This window comes from Poecilia mexicana, unplaced genomic scaffold, assembly GCF_051168715.1.
Source record: "Poecilia mexicana isolate PSO_F unplaced genomic scaffold, ASM5116871v1 scaffold_18, whole genome shotgun sequence".
NCBI classification, from domain to species: domain Eukaryota; kingdom Metazoa; phylum Chordata; class Actinopteri; order Cyprinodontiformes; family Poeciliidae; genus Poecilia; species Poecilia mexicana.
In genome coordinates, this window is record NW_028263387.1 from 4,379,287 (window position 1) to 4,400,168 (window position 20,882).

General features: G+C 41.7%; 1 protein-coding gene across 1 annotated transcript in view; it reads left to right on the forward strand.

Annotated features, from left to right (window-relative positions):
* Window positions 1–280: 280 nt before the first annotated feature.
* Window positions 281–20,882, forward strand: part of LOC106916795 (neurexin-2-like) — a 171,686-nt gene continuing 151,084 nt past the window's right edge. The window contains exons 1-5 of the mRNA XM_088015978.1: window positions 281–295; window positions 2,604–2,765; window positions 10,372–10,810; window positions 12,373–12,756; window positions 16,216–16,419. Of these exons, the coding sequence (XP_087872104.1) occupies window positions 281–295; window positions 2,604–2,765; window positions 10,372–10,810; window positions 12,373–12,756; window positions 16,216–16,419 (1,204 nt within the window). The remainder of the gene's footprint in view (window positions 296–2,603; window positions 2,766–10,371; window positions 10,811–12,372; window positions 12,757–16,215; window positions 16,420–20,882) is intronic.

The following is a 20,882-nucleotide window of genomic DNA, read 5'->3' on the forward strand; positions in this document are numbered from 1 at the left end:
ATAGATGTCTGGCAGTTTGTCAATGTTTCTCCCTCATAATCCCTCTGATCATATCCAGCTCTTGAGATCAACATCTTTCTACAAATTGTTCCGCTGGCAGTTCCTAGCACTTTTAGTCCACGCTTTAGTCTCAAGGTCTTCCAGGTTCAATATTTCCTCAAAACTTCTTATTTTTGGTGACCATGTGGCTCATTTGAAGTCAAATAAATGTGTTGGAAAAAATTGCAACCATCCTGATAATGCCCCGCATTTCTTCTCCCTAGCCGGTGAGGTTTCCACCATGACGATAGGACAAGTGAGTCGGTCCCGTTGAGAAGCCCCATCTGTGACCCCCCCACCCCCTTAACCTCCACATACCAGCTCTGCAAACTGCAGATTCTTTTTGCCAGATGCGTCTGGCCAGTATAATCGTTATTATTCACCAACAGCAGACATAAAAATGGGTTGCCCTGCTAATCAGGGAAGTACGAAGAAAAAGGAAAGAAAAAATGGCGAAAGGAATTGAGAATCAAAACTGATGATTCAGCTGAGGATTCAGGATCTGTGGAGTGCAGTTGCTATAGTTTGGCTTCAGCCATCAACTTCACAACTTTGAATTCCTTCATTTGTTCCAGACAGAAACAGTTTACGCATTGTCCAGAACCCCAAGAGCCTAATTTCCCATCAGTTCAGCTGAATAAGACTTGTTTAGAGAAGTTATTTTAAATATATGTAATATAATTTTTGTAACAAATAAACGGCACACTACTTATTTGATTGTGCTATAAAATGGCACTGTATGCGTGGAAAAAACATAATATTGCCACTTTAAAACATTAGTTGACTATCATTTTAAGCCAGTCAGGTGAAAGACTCCTGGTCTGGAAAATGTAAAATCTGTCACAAGTGAGCTAAACGTACTGCAATTAAATTGACGCGTTCTGTCCACAGACAGTAGAAAATTCCTCTCGGCGTTCTCGTCGTGATGCCTGTAATACTGCCACTGCTTGATGCAGGAGGCAATGGAAAGCAAACATCGACGTGCATAACTCCTGGGAGTGCTGAGTTTATACATTTACGCAAAATCATTATATATTAAATCAGATGAGAGCACTTTTTTCCTTTCAGCGAAGCCAGCTGTTTTAGTATGATTAAAGTATAAATAATTGACAAAGCACCAAATATGGTCCCAAATCAGACAACATGATTCGGCTGTGCTTGTGTTTTGTTGGAAGGCTCTGTTTTGGTGGTGCTAATGCTAAATACGGTCATGATGTAAAATGACAATGCAAAGCAGCAGTACAATTAGCTAAATTATACTTATTTGCATTCTCGTCAAGTACTGCAATTTTGTCTGCATTGTAATGAGCCGAATGTGGAGAGAATAGGTTTTTATTCGGAATGATTGTCGTATTATCCGATGAGTGGAGGAGAGACGCTTTCCTTGAGTGTATCCCAGATCTCATTTTTCTCACTCCCCAGGTAGTTATTGAACTATTAGTGAACAGGCTGCTGTGACATTTAGAACAGTTGTTTCGTCTCATCTTCTGAGCTTTGTGTGCGCTGCTAGCAGAGCAGCTCTCACACCTCTTAGTGAAATCCAGGATAAAAACATCTTTTTTTCATTGGATTACTCATGCTCCATTGATATCAGATTATAGAGACTCAGTATTTCAAACACTATACGATTTAGTTTGAGCTTTAACACACAGCCTCCCAGTCTCGTTCTCTACAATGTAAAAGAGCAGAATTTTGAAAATGGTAAGTCCTGTTTCTGCACGTCTGTTAACACTATCTCGTACTTTCAGCTTACGTCGGAGCCTTTTGATTCCTCATTCCAACCTGGCTCTGTCGACTCCGTCTGCAATCAAACATTCAATGCAGAATGTGTAACCTTGCAGAGAATGAAGAGTCTGGAGGCAATTAAAATGAGACAGGAGTTATTTTTAGTGATGGCGCCTGAAATGAAAACTGGTTCAGCAAAGGAATGTTATAGAATATCTATGCCAGGGATTGGAGAGAAGAAGAAAGAAAAAAAAAAAACACAGGGCCACTTGTAAAGATCAAATGCCTTATGTTTGGTACGTTTAGTAAATGGTGAATGTACCAAATGGACACAGAACAGGAGAGAGAAGGAAGACGTTCAGACCGTGTCTCTGGTTGTTGGCAAACAAGTTGAACGAGCTTCAAGTCCTAAGCCCAATTGAATTGAACTAAATGAACTTTTGGTTGTTGATAGTGGACATTATTAGTCTTATTAAAAAGAAAAAAAGTACCTGCCCGGTTTAAGTTTTCTAGCCTGTTTTTAACCAGTCCAGAATCCATTTGAAGCAAACCGTCTCTTTCGTCTTTTTCCTGCACCGTCAATGATCAGTACCTTGGAGGTCACGGCTTAGCCTTACTGTAGCAAGTGCACTCTGCAGTGAAGATCCTCAGTCTGACGAGCACCAAAGAGAGCAATGCACCTTAGGACACAGCCCTGCCCATCGCTGGCGTTTAATCTAACATCTTCCTTGTTTCTCCCCTTCATTTCTTCTAATCCCTCTCCTCTCTTATCATTCTCTACTCTTGCTCTATTGTTCCCTCTTTCTACTTCTGTCTCTCTTGGCCGGTGCCTGCACTAGGTGACCATCTCTGTGGATGGTATTTTGACCACCACTGGCTACACCCAGGAGGATTACACCATGTTGGGCTCCGATGACTTCTTCTACATCGGGGGAAGCCCCAACACGGCAGACCTGCCTGGATCACCAGTCAGCAACAACTTTATGGGCTGCCTTAAAGATGTGAGTCTGTTTTTGTTTTATCGAACAATACCAGCCAACGTCCGTTTGGTTCCACAATAAAATGTAGTTATAGCAGCATAACACAGTTGCAGTGAGAACATGTTGGATCGTAGAATAGTGTCATCCTCACATTTTTCAGTGAGCGCCCTTGTGTTGACTGACACAATCTCTAGAGATTCATCAGTGTGGGCAGATTTAACTCCCATATGTTGGAGTGGGAGGTGTCAGATGCACAACATTCTGAATTGCTTTCCAAGTGTTTATTCCCTCTGTGGTTGTTCTTGCACTTTCTAACCCTGGTATAGACCAAACACTTGAGCAGAAATGAATAACGCCACAACAGGCTGACGGGGGAAGCAGCCTTATTCCGGTTTTATACTGTCCACCAATAGGATTCAGTTCAATTCATATACAAAAAACATGTCTTTAATACTGCCAAAGTTTTACCACAGAGATGAACAAGCTGTCATGAAGACTAATCACGGCCCCAACTGATGTTCTCTTGTAAATGTAATGGCTTGTATAGACGCAAAGCAACGTGGTACTACCTTATGTCCTCATAAAACCTCGCTGATTGAATAAGTAATTACTTTTGCCATCACTTTTAATGGATCACACAGTAATCACACCATCTCTAACTTAATTATGCCTTGAGAATTACATTTTCATTATTTGGCTTGCCATCGGAAGGCTCCCCTGTAGGTCCTAAACCTCCCAAGGCTTTTAACTATCCTCTCTCTCTTCAAGACAACACGGGATTTATAGTCAGTGTACAGACAGAGCACGGTGAAGGGGAGAGGATGAAGAGAATGGGAGAGAAAACAGATTGTGAACAGGAAGAACAGCAGTTGAAGACAAATAAGCGGCGTTCGACAGCGAAATGGAAATGGAGTTGTAGGGCCTTCTGTTGCCGCAGCTTTTAGTTTTGAGACTGGAAATATTTTCCGATTAGTCTACAAATATGCTTTGATCAAAAATGTTCCACTGTGGTTCTGTCTCTGTCTGCAGTACCTCCAGTATTGCTGCGTATTCAGCTCTGTCCATCCTCATATGAACTCTGACTAGTTTCCTTGTCCCTACGGAAATAAATAAAACATGCCCACCTTGATACGGCACAGTGGAGGGTGATTTGCAGTATTAGTTTTCCACCACACAGCATTTGACATCTGGCCTTAGAAGTGAATTTGTGATCTCTTTTTGTACATAACCCATTTATTTATTTTTTTTCCACATTTGCGGTGCCCGTTTGGTAGCAGACTTAACACAAGACTTGTAATATCTTCCTTTCAACAATGTCTTCCTTCTTCCCACTCCCATAAAGTCCAGATTTGTGGTGTGCACAACCACTAACATTAACTGTAGATGCCTGAAGCTCCCCCAGAGTTATTATGAGCTGCTTCTCTGGCTACTGCTCCACATGCCTAGCTTGTCACATTAGCTGAATGTCCCTCTCTTGGCAAGTTTGTAGTTTTGTTATAATCTTTCTTTCTTCAGATGACAAATTGAACCGAACTTCTTGAGACATCAAAGCTGCTGTTGTTTTAGAATAAAGCCCTGCTTTAAATTTTCCCACTACTTCATCCCTGACCCGGTTCTTTGGTCCCCATGGCGCTTTTTGTTCACCAGTGTTCTCTAACAAACCCCTGAGGCCTTCACAAAACAGATCGATTTACACTGACATTAAACTACACACATTAGACAATCAGATGACTCCAAAGGATATCAGAGTGTAGGGGGTTTAATACAAAAGCATCTTGGATGAGGTTCCGTACAAAGTGGAGGAATTTTAAATGTCTCGGGGTCTTGTTCACAAATGAGAGAAAGATTAGCATCGATAGGCAGATTTGTGAAGCATCTGCAATGATGAAAGTGCTGTATGAGTTTGTTGTGGTGAAGAGAGAGCTGAGCTAAAAGATGAAGCTCTTGATTGTCCAGTCATTGACTGAGCTTGTGGGTAAAAGCAGTCACTTTAAACACAGCTAACTAAAAAGTTAGGCTAAAGCACTAAACATAAACATTAGCTCCTCTAGCACTGAAGCAATATACCAACATGTTGTTTATCAGAAGCTAATGTTAAGGCGTTACATTGAACAAATTGATTTCCAACATTTGTCACAACACAGTACAGTGTTGTCATCGGGGTTACAGTATTCACACCGACCTCTGTGGTATGCTCCTCAGGAAGTCATTCTTTGGAGCAGATCTTTCACTCATGGTTTCAGCTTTACCGTCGTTGAGTATTGCTAACTTTGTTGCTAATTTTGCCTAATTGACCACATTTTTCATCCAGAAAGTAGATCTACAGGCTGTAGTTGTACAGCAGTAATTTTGAATACATAATAAACGTCATTTGCTGCACAAATTCACAGGTGGAGATTGTAAGCAAAGGAAATGGAATAATTGAGTAAATAAATACAAAGTATTGTTTTAAATCACCTGTTTGTGAGCACTGATAACATCCAGTTCTTTCTGTGTGCTCAGTTCCAATTCTTTGAGAGACGCGTAATTACAATAAACGGCAAACTAAACCAAGAGGATTTCTTTTTCAGTCCAGTGAAACCGAGTTTCTTAATAAGAACCAGCACAAGTATTTCCAGGTGTTGAGAAAACCTGCATTCAGAATGACTTAGCGCTCCAGGTAGCACTGAATTCGCAGAAAGTAAAGGCGTACCCTTAACCCTGCCTTACACTTAATTTTTCCCAGTATTTGTGCCTCATGGCCTGACAAATTCAGTTGCAGTCAAGCTCTAATGACTCCATGATCTGAGCTGAGTCAGAGAGGCAACCACGAAGAAAGGCGTTGAGAAAACCTGCAATCAGAGTGATTTGAAGCTCCAGGTAGTACTGTAGCTGCTGAAAGTGAGGAGGGAGACCTGTGAGTGAGGTGAGTGCGGGGGTGTAGACCGCAGTGCGTTTCATCCTGTGCTGCTGCTTCTGTGGCACAGCTTGGATTATCACTGGCGTTATGGTCCGGGGCAAGGCTTTCATGCCGCCACCGTGGTCAAATGCCTTTGATACGGTTGGCCAGACCTCCCCCCCCTAAACCCCAGGCAGCACAAATCCAAAGGAAGAGCACAGCAAGAGGAGAGTAAAAAAAGGCACCAAAAGAGACAGTGAAATCATATGAAGTTTTTTTTATTTGGTGGGTTGGTGTGTGTGCTTCTTCGTGTGTGTTCAAAGTCACCCCACATGGTATGATCATACTCCGTGTGATGTACTCGGTGTGTGTGTGTTTTCGAGCCTCCTCCCAGAGAGGTGGAGCGTGAAATCAGGTCTCTCTCTTTCCTTGGGTCTTGTTTCCACCGACTCTTCTTCTGTGTGTCACCATCTGTCCCTCCCCTGAAACCTCCGACGCTCTATTACTCTCCCAGTCACTGACCTTGCTATCACCCATTTCACACCAGCCGCTCCATCAGCGTCCGCGCTCCTGCTTGTCCTTGTCACTCCTCCTGTATTTCTCTCTGCTCGTCTCTGTCCCTTCTTCTCCTCTCGGCCTCTCATCTTTTCCCTCTTTCGCAGGGAGACAGTTTTGTGTAATTAAGTCCATAGCAGTGCCTTTGGTACAACCTGCTTCGCCATCCTGATGGGCAAATTAAAAATTGATTTCTTCGATTGATTCTGTGCACTGGGTGAATGCGCTTGCCCTCATCTTTGCCCTCACTCGCTCCTACTATTTTTTGTCTCTCTTTTATTCTGTCCTCTTTTTTCCACATTGATGTGCTTTCTTCTTATCTGCAGTTCCTTCTAGTCTCACGTTCATTGCTCTATAAAATCTACGGGAGCTCGTTCACCAGCAGCTCATAGACACCACAAGTTAACTTTTACTTACATTTCTTGTCAGCATGAGGCTACCAGAGGTATGTTAGCTGACAGAAGTGGTCCTTTGCTGCTGTAGTCCCTCTACTCTAGTAGTAGTACTCTCATCAACAACTCTATAACTCAGTCTACTTATCCTTTCCATCCAACCGTCGATAACTGCTTACTTTCTGTTTTTCGGACCACTCTTTTTAAACTGGAGAAATGGTTCTCAGGTCACATTTAAAGCCCGTCTCTTAGGCAGTTTTCACACCAATTTAGTAGACTTGGTTCAAGTGAAGACCAAAACTGCAACATTGCTTTCATTTTCAGCTGGTGCAGTTTGCTTCCACACTGCAGTGTGTCAAATGACCCAAACCTTTTGAAAAACCTGCTCACCTCCTCAGCAGGAACAACACGAAAACCTCTGAAGAAGACATGAGCACAACTTCCTCCTTCAAACGTAGTGGCGTCAGATTTTAGCGGTTGTAGGAGTTCTGCTTTGTCATCGGTAATAAACCATGAGCCATTTGTCCTTTGAGCGCATTTGTTTTGGTTGTATTTACCCAGAATGCTCTGCGCTCTAGTCCGCTTCCTGCTTTTGGAGCGGCCTCCGGTCCACTTGGCGTTTACATATGCATTTAAACCGCACTTCAACAGAAACCAGACTGATGTTTTTAGGCAGACCAGAGTTTCATTTTATGGCCACCCTCAGAGTTAAATTGTGCATCTCGCCAAAGGAACCAGACTTTCTAGGCAAATGAACTAAACTTTGATTAAACCAGATTTAACAGCTTTATGTGTACACTTTCCATACTTACCAAATTCAAGCAAAGAAAATTGCAGAAGTTAAGAGTTGGTGGCGATAAAAAAGCAACTGCAAAACAAACAAATGAAATAATGAGATGAACAATGCTATTCATCACTCATTCTGATGTTCCTGGAGTTTAGCTGCTCTCATCAACCATGCTCATCAAAACCCTAAGAGGGAACTTCAGGTTGTTTTGCGTTGGTGTAAAATGAATCCTACCAGGCTGACTTTTGTGGAAGCTAAAATAAAAACCTGAAGACACACATAAATATTTACCTTCGTCTTAAAGCTTTTTCCTCCTCTGCACTCTTTCTTTCACTTCTTTACACATTATCTCAGGCAAGTTCACGCCTTATTAGCTGCCAGTTTTAGTGTTATCGTGGCTAATTACCAGGACTAATCTCTGCTAATGACAACATTAGGAGGTGTACAGTACTTTGCGGTGGAGCTGCCAATTGAGAAGATGATCAAAGCAGCCTGAAGTTCAAGAATTGAGTTGCTCTTGCTGAACATTCTGTCTTTGGTTTAAAAAAGAGAGGTGAAACGGAGAGAGAGACTCTTACAAGAGGAAAAAAGTAGGATTGAGAGCAATAGTAAGAAATGCTCTACATATATACATACTGTATAGAGGTGCACAGATTGCTGTTTCCGAAATCTGACTTGCCAATTCCGATTTTGACAGATACTAATATTTTTTTGTTGGACATGTTGCTAAAAAAGACAGTTTAACAATTTTCAAGGGTGGGATGAGTATTGTTAACCACGCCTGTAAAGACGTGACCTGATGAGCATTTATAGCAGCTAGTCATCCCTCACTGTAGCGCAAAAGGTGCCAGTGGATGATTTTCAGGCATTCATGAAGGAACATGAGCAGTTTCTCATATAAGTATCAGCCAATCACACAAAATTAACCCTTTGAGTCCTAAGTTTAAAATCTCTGCCTGGATATTTTTCCTTATTTTAATTGTACAAAGTTCTTTAAATGTCCTGTAAGTAAATATATTTGCCCATTTATCCATAACAACTGGAACTTGTAATATCTTGCAGTTATTTTCGCAATCTACCGTCTACTAAAAGAGAGCCCCTCAGATTCATTTCACTCCTTGCTACGTCGGTAGTGAAATTACCGTAACAATATTGAAAAGCGCAACGTCTCCCCTTTCAGGAACCGTTGGAATTTTTCAGATGGCTCAAAGTGTCACGGATGTATGGTACTACAAATTTGGCTGTGTCGTCACCGATCCGTTCAGTCTGGAAGGGTTAAAGAAATCATTGTCTATTTATGAGGGCCACCCCAATATTTCCTTCCCTTTCTACCCAAAAGGGGAAGAAGTAATGAAGCTACGGTCACCATCACTAATCAGGTAGAAAGAGCAGGTTGCTTCCCTGTGATTTTGCAGCAACCAAATGACCTCCTTAACATTGTAGCTTGGATACCGGCATTAAAAAAAATAAAACAAGAGAATGTAGAAAAGGCATTCTTCCACTCAGATGACTCTTACCAGGTTTGTGTAGGTGTGTGATTGAGCACAAGGAGTGAAACAGGAAAACCAAAAAAAAAAAACAAAATGGAGAAATCTCAGCTTTTTTTGCAGTGTTACCTTGAGGATGGTCTGTCGAACGCTGTGTACTTTGTGCTCAACAAATGAAAACAAAGTCAAAACTAAAAACACAAGAGTTTATCTTTCCTGCAGCTGCTAATTTGTTCTGAGTACACTCGGTAAGGCGCAGAGGTTCACACACTTAAAGCGCAGACGATAAGTGTGTGCCATCAAAGGCATTCGGAGACCTTTAGTCTGCAGGCAACATTCACGCTAGTCTGCTTTTGGTTTTCCCCCAGAGCCTTTTTTTTTTTTTTTTTGTTTTGCACGTTGTCTTGTCGTTTATTTTGTCGCTTCGTTCCCTGAGCGGCGTTTCATTGGTGCAACAAAATGGTTTTGTTGCACCAATGCACTTTTTCTGTTTTTTTGGAGAAACAGTGAGGAGTTCATAAAGTGTTAATCGCGGATTGATGTGCGCCCCCACACGGCCCTGACTCTCGGCATTAAAATGAATGAAGGCACGTCTCGGATAACGCATCGGCCCCGAGTGGTCGCTCGATGTTTGAGTTTGAGGCGAAAAGACTTTTTCCTCAACAAATAATTCAGCGTCAGTAAACCAAACATTTATCTGACTTAGATGTCTCGTTAGAGGTTCTGTCCACCTAATGCAAGTTCTGAACTAGAAAGCCAAGAGAAGTCTTCTCCTTTTTTACCCATTCAGCTATTTTGGGCACTCTGGCTACCCTTGGAATCTGATTGGCTACCCCCACCAGAGCTGTCAATCTTTGTCTTCATATCATACAGTACACAGATAAGAGTTTTGGCCACACTCCATGTCAGTAGATGACAGAAATGCTCTATTTTGTTGTTTTACAGCCACCATTAATAGTTTTTGTTATTGATTGTTTCCATCTATTTTTAAAATAAATTTAAATTAATTAATGCATGTAAACACATGCAAGTACATGAGATTATGGCCAAGTGACCAATTTCCATCCCAGTCCCATCAGCAGATTGATGTTTATGATGTGTAATAATAAGAAGAAGTTGAGTAGAGTTAGCATTATGCCGCTTAAAATAGAGCTGAAAACAATAAAGCTACACTAAGCTAAAAAGGCTAAATTTGTGACTGCAAATATTAACCTGTTCTAGGCTGGTGTTGTACAAAGTGGGGGCCACCAGGGGCGCTGTGGAGGCCTCGGAAAGTGCCACGTGCCTCTGCATACATGTACAGTTTGATACTGTGACGTAGTGTTTTCTACAGCTATATTAGGTATTTGGACCAACAACTGGCCACTGTAGTTCATAAGGCAGTATTAAGTGTTATATTTAAATATTTAATGGCTGATTTCATATTTAAAATTAGCCATTTTAAATATAAAAAATGGCTAAGTGAGACGTGTGCTTACAAAAGCACACTTCTCATATGCCAAACCCTGCTGTGCCATCTCTCCTACAGGTGGTGTACAAGAACAACGACTTCAAACTGGAGCTCTCCCGGCTGGCCATCGACCGCGACCCTAAGATCACGCTGCACGGTGACCTGGTGTTCCGCTGCGAGGACGTGGCGGCTCTCGACCCCGTCACGTTCGAAGCTCCCGAAGCTTTCATCTCGCTGCCAAAGTGGAACACCAAGAAGACGGGCTCCATCTCCTTCGACTTCCGCACCACCGAGCCCAGCGGACTGCTGCTGTTCAGCCACGGACGTCCTCAAGGGCCCAAAGAGCAGAAGCCCGGGAGGGAACTGAAGACCGATTACTTTGCTATGGAGCTGCTGGACGGATATTTATACCTGCTGATCGATATGGGCTCTGGAAAAACAAAGCTCAAGGCCAGCAACAAGAAGGTCAATGACGGAGAATGGTGCCATGTGGATTTCCAGAGGGAAGGGAGGAAAGGTGAGGAAGCAGGATGAGCCGGAGAGAAATAATCCGGAGCTGCAGAGAGTAGGGGTTGTGTTTTTTTTTTGTTATAGTGTTTCTGGAAAATGTGATGATTACAGTGAATATATGCAGCAGAGATGCAAGAAGAGACATTTAAATTGCTTGAAAGACCAAATGTCAGTTGCTAGTCCCATAGTGGAATATTCTTGCTTTGGAAATTTTGTGAAAATTAAAAAACAAAAGTGATGTAAAAACAAATCCATTGGTGCCTCTTAGAATAGAAAAGAACAGACTTTATTGTTGAAGGGTGTATATTGCACAGCAGGCCAGCAACTGCCCAAACAGACAATAAATACACACATTATTCACATAAGCAGCTAGAAATGTAGGCTTAACATATACAACAGTTTGAAGAAACAACAGAATACCAAAGTTATTTCAACAAGAGGTAAAAAAAAAAAAAAAAAGGAACAATCAACAGTAAGAGACCGGGTAACATTATAATAATATTTAAGAAAATATGTCAAGACAGGATTAAAGTGACCTTTCAATGTGTCTATGTGTTTTACATCATTATATTTACCTCCACACAGCACTACACAGCTTTTATGTGTAGTGGGAGAGTTTTGCTCTCATGTACTTTTGAATACAAAATACTTTATCGTAACTGAACATGGTTAACTTGGAGTCTTTACTCAGTTACGGCATCCACACTGAAGAGCTGCTGTAACACACACTGCACTGTAGCCAATCACACATCCTGCCTGATCAAGTTGATTAGATTAGGAGTGCATGATTATAGGCAAATCTGTTTCTCACAGACAATTATGACACATTCTGTTTACGCTACACCATGCTACACAATAGTAACAAAATCACTTGTGGTACACCTTAAAGTATCCATGCTTTTCATGGCTGTGATGTCTTGAGGTGCCTCTGGACTCGACCAGGAGTACGCTTCAATCCATGGCGTCTGATGAATGATCCGTAGGCGTTAAAGCACCTTGTGGACATGATACCTCCTCCTAATGGTGCAGCATAATGAGAAAGGGTGTGAAGGAGCGCCGGTGTGTATGTGCGCGCATGCAATCCCTGCGCTGCTCCTGCTGTAATAGGCTTTTAATAGAAAATTAAGATGGAGTCGTTAATCACAGAAGGAGAGGAGGCATTTTGTTTCACCCACTCCCTGCTGCATTCTGCTTCCCTTCTCTTCTATTTAGCCTATTATAGAGACATTAGACACACACATGTGCTCACACACTCTTCTGTCATCTATCCTGTTTCCCTTTTCTTTCTTCTGTCTTAGTTGTGCGACCCTGATTTTTCCACCTCCTGGCCCCTCGCACTCATTCCTCACACTTGATCTTACTTTATTTCTTTTTCTGCCTATCTGGAAAAAAAGTTAATCATTTTTATGGCTTGTTCCACAGTAAAACACATAAATTAAATTTAGTCTGAAATTACAGAATAGAAAGTAATAAACAGCAAATTATTAATTTCCCTTGTTCTTATACGAGATCTTTTCCCCTCATTACTTAACTCTAACTAGTGTCCTGGTCTGTGTTGGTCTCCTTTAGGGTCTATCTCCGTCAACAGCCGCAGCATGCCCTTCCTGTCCCCAGAGGGCAGTGAGATCCTGGACCTGGACAGTGACATGTACCTGGGCGGACTGCCCGAGTCCAAGTCAGACCTCATCCTGCCGCCGGAGGTCTGGACGGCGCTCCTGAACTACGGCTACGTCGGCTGCGTCCGCGACCTGTTCATCGACGGCAAGAGCCGCGACGTCCGCCGCCTGGCGGAGATCCAGAGCGCTCTGGGCGTCAGCAGCTTCTGCACCCGTGAGCTGCAGAAGCGCTGCAGCAGTGCCCCGTGTGGCAACGGCGGCCTGTGCAAGGAGGGTTGGAACCGGTACATATGTGATTGCACTGGCACGGGATACCTGGGTACCAACTGTGAGATAGGTAAGGACCGCATCAAAAAAACATACCAGGGCATTTGTAGACATTAAAGGTGCAGTTATTATATGTTCACATAATATCATTTTGTAGCATCAATCAAGTAACTCATGTCACCTTCTGCTGTTTAAATATGTCAAATATGACTGAAAACAAATTTACTGGCTTGAAATTTACTGGCTTGAAATTGGGCCTCTGTCTCTTTAAAAAGGCCCTGTTCTTTACAAAACCTTCAGTACGTCATTGCATCAACATTCCTCTATTAAGCATTTACAAATATTCATCAGAGCATTGGACTGTGAAATGGTTGTTTTAATGAGTTCAGCAGATGCAGCGATTCTCCCGGGTGTTTGCTATTTGCTGCTGGCTAGTCTGAAGGAGCTGAGTAGGCAACTTGGAAACTGCAGGTCCATGGAGGAGCTTTATGAGTTTTACACCATGTTATAATGCTATGCCCTCATCAAAATCAAACCTGCAGTGTTGCCTTAATTCATTAATGCATGTTTGACAAATATATTAATCTCCCATGGCAACCATTCAGCTGTGCAAAAAACCTGGGTGAAACTTGCGCTGCCTTCAAAGCTTCACAGCTTTCAAGTTTCTGAGCCTTTGTCTCACGGAGCAGCCTTCCACTGCCACTCCCCCACTCAACTCCTTCAGACTAGCCAGCAGCAATTAGCAAACACCTGGTGGAACATCAGCTGAGCTCATTATAGGAGCTACTGCTCAGTGAATCACTGGTAAAAACATTGCTTAAGGGTTAATAGAGGAGTCACGTTGTGATGACTTCCTGAAGTCGGAGTTTCAGAAAGAGTAGAAGCTTCTTAAAGAGACGGAGGCCCAATTTCATGGTGAAGTCTAATTTCTTTTAAGTCATGTTTGATATATACAGCATTTTTTTCTATGAAATGGCACTATGTGGCTGTAAAACACATAATACTGCCCCTTTAAGAAAAAGTTTTGAAATTGTCTGCTTTGGAGAGTCAAACAATACACATTTCCACAGCATTTTATGTCATTTTTTTCCCCCTGCTCATTGACATAATTAAGCGGCTGCTGTTATAGTGGGAGTGAAAGCTCCAGAGGGAGTTGTGTCTGAACCGATTGCCGCCCGAGGCTCGGTTGCAGTGGGGTCCGGCGGTTGAGCGGGGGCCAGGCTGGGAGGTTGGCAGCAGTGTGGCAGTGCAGCCGGGCTTATTGCCACCATCTGTGCCTGTCACACAAACCAAGGCGGGTGGGTGGGGGTGATACGCCAGGGGGGCCGCGGGTTGAGCTAGTCAAATAGGACCATACTGCTTCTGAGCAGTTCTGGGAATATCAGTCTTGTTTTTTTGTTTTTTTCTTCCTTTCTTTCTTTTTTCCTTTTGCACGTCTGTGGAGGCGAGCAGGCATGGCAGTATCAAGAGTTTGAGGGACAAGGAGGGTAATGAGGGAAACAGAGATTGGATTCAAATCAGGACAGCTGAAGCAGACGATGACATTTCTTCATTTTGAAGGGTGATATGTTCGCAGTTTAGTCCTCAGGTGCTCCAATCGCAGGTGGGCTTTCTCTATCGCTCTTCTGCCATCTAGTGGTGTTCAGTGTTACCGCAGGAGCAAGACAGTTTTCTAACAACCACCCACACACTGACTTTGTGTCAGCGAATTACATTTTGTACACAGACAGACCAAAGCAGACCGACTCAGAAACAACAGAGGACGGTGGTGAGGGTTGCCAGAAGGAATCAGACTTCTTAATGCTGCAAAATGATTATTATTTGTATTGTTTTGAGCTGTATGTTTGCCAGAAGGTGGTTTTGTTCAGCACGCCGTTTTTACCTGAATCTCGGCTCATAACTGGGATTTTTATTCCCATCTCAGAACATGATGTGCTCGTGCTCTACGTGCGAACACCTGATGTGAGTGACTCACGTCAGGCTGTGGTGAAACATGTGAATTCGCCGTGCTAGATAAGAGCAGCCCTCGGGGAACTGTCAGTCTCCTAGGCAACTTTCATTATACGTGCATTAATCACAGCTGCATGTCAAATTTAAAGTGTGCCTTCTGGAAATCGAAAACAAGCAGTGCTTGACATTTTGTCCCCTTAGTCTGAGATGCAATCACAAATAAACACTAATCTCTCTGCTCTTATAAGTCAGTATTACACTGTAATTGTAAAGATGGAGAAATGAATGCAGTGTGTGTTTGATCTTATTTCTGCAGGTTTTTTTGGGCCTTTTCTTTTTTAGACCTTGCAGAGCAACACGAGACTATTGAAGCTTATACATCCTTTTGCTAATTTGTTTCTGGAAAACAGATCCATCTCAGTCAGAGTGGATACAGAGGATCTCTGATAATTAGATTTTAAGTCTTACAGCAGCCTCTCAGTTGGATTTAGACCTGATATAAATAAATGTTTGCCTCAGATTGTCTCTCATAATGCTTCACATGAACAGTGGTTTTCTTTTTGCCACAGTAAAGGACAGACTTATGGAGTGTACTACTTAGTTGTTGTTTTTTTCAACGATTTGTATGGCATCACATTTGTGCCAAAAACCTGTGGAGCGTATTAAGCTACAACGACAATGCGGTTTATTAAATGAGAGAGCATGTATCGCTGATCGCTGGCGTATTCCCAGGCGCACGAATGCAGCACACCGAGAAGTAAGTAACAATAAAGAGTTCTAGTACACTAGCAGAAAGTAAATTTAGCTATAACCTGGCTACAAGTCTCTGGATAATTCTTTAAAGGTGTCACCAGCTACCTACTAAAATAAATGCTACAAAAAGCAAACTTCTTTTTGTTACCTTCATATTTGTCTTTTTCATCCTCCTCTTCTATGTTTTGAATCCACATCATTCTCTCCTTCTTCTACAGATAAGACCACATCTAATGGTGGAGGTAAAAAAAAATCTGTCCAATCAGATGATTCAGGACTAAAGTTAAACTTTACTAATTTATCAATTTATTAGTTCACTGGTCTACCAGTGCTGGTGCTCTAGTTCAGTAATTCTAGTCTACGAGTACTACTGCATTCATGGGCCTCTTTTAATAAATGCAATGTTGTGATTTCCTAATACGCTCCACAGGTTTTTGGCACAAATGTGACGCCATAGTTTTCTACCTCCCTAACTGTGACTCTGAAGTTTTTCTCAAGCTGTCAGCAGCCATTTGGTTTCTTGTCAGATCACTGCCAAGCTATCGTAATGACTGAAAGTACTTTTTTGCATTGGTGACGGTGGCAGCTCACCAGTTACAGGAGTTCCTTCTGTAACTGCTGAGCTGCTGGTTTGAGCCCAGCTCCATCCGTGTCTGTTGTGTTCTTGGACAAGAAACTTCATCCACCACGCCTGCTGATGGATGAATTCACTTAGTTTACGTGGCTGTTGACGTTAGGGTATCATCTCCACTTGGGTTACATTTACAAATCAGCATATCCTCTTTATGTCTCATCCTCTTCCACCCTGTGTCTCCCTCCTGTGCAGAGGCAACCGTTCTGAGTTACGACGGCAGCATGTACCTGAAGATCATCATGCCCATCACCATGCACACGGAGGCTGAGGACGTGGCGCTGCGCTTCATGTCGCAGCGGGCGTACGGCCTGCTCATGGCCACCACCTCCAAAGAGTCGGCGGACACCCTGCGGCTGGAGCTGGACGGAGGCCGGGTCAAACTCACTGTCAACCTCGGTAGGCCATTTTCATTCGTCGTCTTCCATTTTCTTCCCCTCCCTCCACCCCCCGCCCTCCATCATTCTCCTTTTCGTACTGACTATTCTTGTTAAATGATGGAGAAAAGTTTCTAAATTTGACAGTGCAAAAAAATTGAATAGTTCATTACACCTGTCTACTGGTGAGCCTGTTTGTTTTTGTAACCAAACAAAACAAAAAGTCCAAACTTAACTGCATAAGTTTGGACTTAACTTATGCAGTTAAGTCCAAACCGCTGGCAGGTGTATGGGTTCACTTAAAATTGTAATTTTCCTCTCATATTTATTCTGACTGGAAGTTTTTTTCATGCTTTGGTGTTGGACAGTCCAGATAAAATCGGATCAAACATGAAATAATCAACTAATGTAGTAATTATTTAAGTGTTAACTGGAGCAGACAGAGTAAAACAAAAAGCCAATGGCAACATATTCAAAGAAAGTGAAAGATTAGGGTGATGACATGGAGGTCATTCAAACACTTGGAGCTCATCATCAATGATAGTCAAAATAGATAGATATAAGAAGATTCTGATGTTTATGAAGTTTAAACAAATGTTTTTGGTCGAATGACAATACGTGACTTTAAATCTATATCTGACAGGTGTTTTACGTAATTTGGGGCTTAACTGTGTATTCAAAATGAATGACCGGAGTGCTCACAGGCAACTTAACAACACGGAGGAAAAAAATCTAGAAACTTTTCCTCCACAGATTGCAGTTTTGCTTTAAAAAAAAGACAAAGAGAAAAATCCTGCATATAAAAGCATCCCTTGCATTCGGTCCCCAAGGTGAGCCACCCTCCTGTAATTCCTCTTCATATTCTTCAATCCCTCTCCATCCAGTGTTTTTTTTTCTCTCCTCCATGAGGTTCTCAATCTCCTAACCTTGTCAAAAAGATCCATCTCTAATAATATCCATGGCCTGGCCCTGGGTCTCAACCCTTCAGCCTGTCTCTAAAAGGCCTCAGGGTGACTTGCACCTGTCTCTCTCTCTCTCTTTCTCTCTCTCTCTCTTTCTCTCTCTCTCTCCATATTTTTATGGAGTTAGCTGGGAGGAAGGTCAGTTCCACTTCTTCTCACTTGAAATTTAATTCATGAATTATGTCATTACTGACCAGCTTAAAGTGGAGAAATTTATAAAATGAGCGAAAATGTATCTTTCTTTCTTTCTTTTTTTTTTTTCCAAGAGAAGGTCAGTGAAATCCTACAAAGAGAACATTTTGGAAGTTGTATTGTTTCGGATTAGAGGCGGACTACTGGAAGCCAGACTTGTTTTATTTCTGTTTTATGGAGCTAAATGAATCACTCCAGCCTGTGATGGAGCTGCCACAGAACGGCACCGCTGCTCTCATTAGATTTCAGGGATTTTAAAATGTTTCTAGGAAAAGAAGAAAATGTCCATTTAACTTAGTGTATTACAGGAGCACAGCCTACAAAGTTAATATTTTTAGAATCCAGTAACTTGTGTGAGTGCATGTCTGTTAATGCTGTTAATGGTTTTCGGCTCCTGGGCCAAATCAAAAATACAATTTTTCCAATAAACCTGGTTAATGCTCAGATATCCGAGACTTTCTTCTGCCTTGAACGGAGAATTACAATTTTGATTCTGTGATATTTGGATATTTGTGCTGTATTACAATTTATTTGATAATTCACACTTAAATAAACCAATAGCTTCACAAGTTGGTCAAACATGGAAAAACAACTTTAATGTATTTAATCAGTGCAATTAAGATTATAACAGCCAATGTAGAGAAAGTGCAATTAGGAATTGTAGATAATAATAATAATAATAATAATAATAATAATAATAATAATAATAATAATAATACTTTATTGATCCCCTAAAGGCTGTGGAAATGTACTTTGTTCCAGCATAAGATAAATAATAAAGCATGATGTTGTGCAGAGAAAGCATAGAATTAGACTGAATAGATTTGCCCTAATAGATGGTAAACATGTCGTTCACTTACAAATCTTGTATGTTTCGTGAATCTTTTTGGGACTAATTTAGCTCCATAATGTTTCATTAGAGTGAATATTTACATGGGTGAGACGGGCCTGACCTGCTCCCTTTTCATACACTAAGTCAGTATTTGACGAGCATGACAGATGTGCATCAGGTGGTAACGCTAAAGCCATCCAATGAGACGGCAGTAAAATAAAAAAAAAATTAAAAATCCCTCACTCTCTCTGAACTTCATCATTCTCAGGCCCAGTTCCTCCACCTCCTCCTCCTCCACTTTCTCTCTCTCTATCTCTTCGTCACTCATGAACATCCCATCTAGCCAGAACTCAGACGATGGAACTTTTCATCCCTTCAACGGCCTGTATGTCTGCGGCCCTCGGATCAAACAGCCAGAGAGACCAGCTCACAGCTGGAGCAGCTGCAGCCATGCTGCCACCTACAGACTCCAGCCAGGTCGCGACACACCGGGCTTCATTTTACTACCGACTCTGTTAGACACAGCCCAGGAAATAGTCATTGCTCTTCACTTTTTCCACATTTTTATGTTACAGCATTGTTCCAAATTGTTTCAAATTGATTTCTTTTCTTGAAAAATTAGCTGCGTACCCACTGAGCATTTCATTGCACAATTTGACATTCAGAAAATAAATTTGCTCAATGGTAATGACATATTTGGTGGGGTTGTTTTTGGTCGTGTCGAAATTGGTTTATTTTGGGAAAATGCAACGGAAACACTTTTTTCACATCACACAAGTCACATGATCGACAACCGGAAGCTTCCACTGGCGAAAACCATGAAGAAGAATACGACAGGAAGTAGTTGGAGGATCATTTAATGGCTTTTCGTGTGAACAAACATACTCATGTGTGATTTTTAATTGTGATTCTTATTTAATGAAAGCACCAAAATTACCAAATTGTGTGTTTTTTACACTAGCGGCACCACTGACAAAGTTCTGCACAAATTTGTAATGGAAACGCAGCTAATTTGGAAAAAACAAGGAGTTTTTTTTGTTTTGTTTTTTTGCTAATTTATTAAAAATAGAAAAGTTTATTTTAGTGCAGAGAGATTAACTATATTTTAAAATGTTGAAAACTTTCAAAAACACCCAAGTCCTGGTTTGTCCCGACGGACCCCGGGACAACGAACTAACAACGAAGCTGCGCTGCATCTCTGCCACACGTCTCCGCGGTGACGCTGGTCTCTGGCTGTTTGTGTCCACTATTCTGTAGCGGTTGACAGCTCTAGACCACAACCGAGCCACAATGCCATTTGCACACGTGCTTCATGTTTCAGGACAAGAAACTTAAGCTAAACTGAAAGATGAATTCAAAGGGTGTAATGAATTGACGCATAAGTGGTTTTTAATTCCGTTTACTTAGTAACTTCCAGCTTAAGGGATTTTGTGGGTCAGTTTAAACTAAGCAAACAGAATCATTTGCTTGATAAAGTAAGAGTAAGATGATGAATTGCAACAGTTTTTCCCATATTTTTGTGCGCGTGTGCAGCAGGCATGCAGTGGCTGGGCTGTGCAGATCACCCTTTCTGTCTTTTACACTGTTGGGGTTTTTTCTCATGAATCAAAGTGCTGCAGAAGGCAAACGGAGCTTTAAGGAACAGGAAACGGGGCTGAAGTTAAAGTTCAAAAAGGCGAAATGCTTCACACGCCATAAAAGTTGAAGAAAACATTTGCATTTAGCAGTTTCAGTAATGTGTTCTTTTAAAAATGCCGTGATTTCAAAGTGAGGATTAACATATCGCACTGCAAAATTCTCTCTTTAATCTCACTCTGTAGTTCTTATTTGGTCACATTCTGCCTCCTAAAATGAAAACTATTTCAAAGAAACCGTAGTAAAACCTCTGGGTGTAAGTCTTGCCTTCTCCTGTGCTTTCATTGGATGGAATAAAAGATGGATGTTGGGCGTTTTAGCGAGAGGGTGATCCTGACTAAGAGCCTGTCCCCGGATGGTGGCCTCAGAACAATGCTTGGTTGTCTGCAGAATGTACCTTGAAGGATGTAAAATGTCTTTTTTTTCTTTCTCTTTTCTTCTTTCTTTATTTTCTCTTTCTTTCCTCTGTTTCTATTTTTTTTCTACTCTCACCATTTCGTTCTCTCTCCCGCCAGATTGTATCAGGATAGACTGTAGCCTCAGTAAGTGGTTCTATCCATTTTTCTGACTAAAATGTGTACATATCTGTGTCTCCCTCCTGAGTTGTGCGTCGGCGCTCTCTTCGCTCTTGTATCACCGTGATTTACAACCGTTTCACGTTCCTTGTGTTTCATTTTTCTGTTGTCTTTAATTTCCATTAACTTCTTTTTTGTCCGCCTGGTTTTTTTTTTGTTTTAAAATACTTTTTCTTTTTCTTCGTTCTGTTATTTTCTTTAAAAATGTCTGAACGTTTACTCTTTCTGTCACAGCTTTAACAAATGTCTCGCAAATATAATCATCAGACCTTTTTCATCCTGTAACATT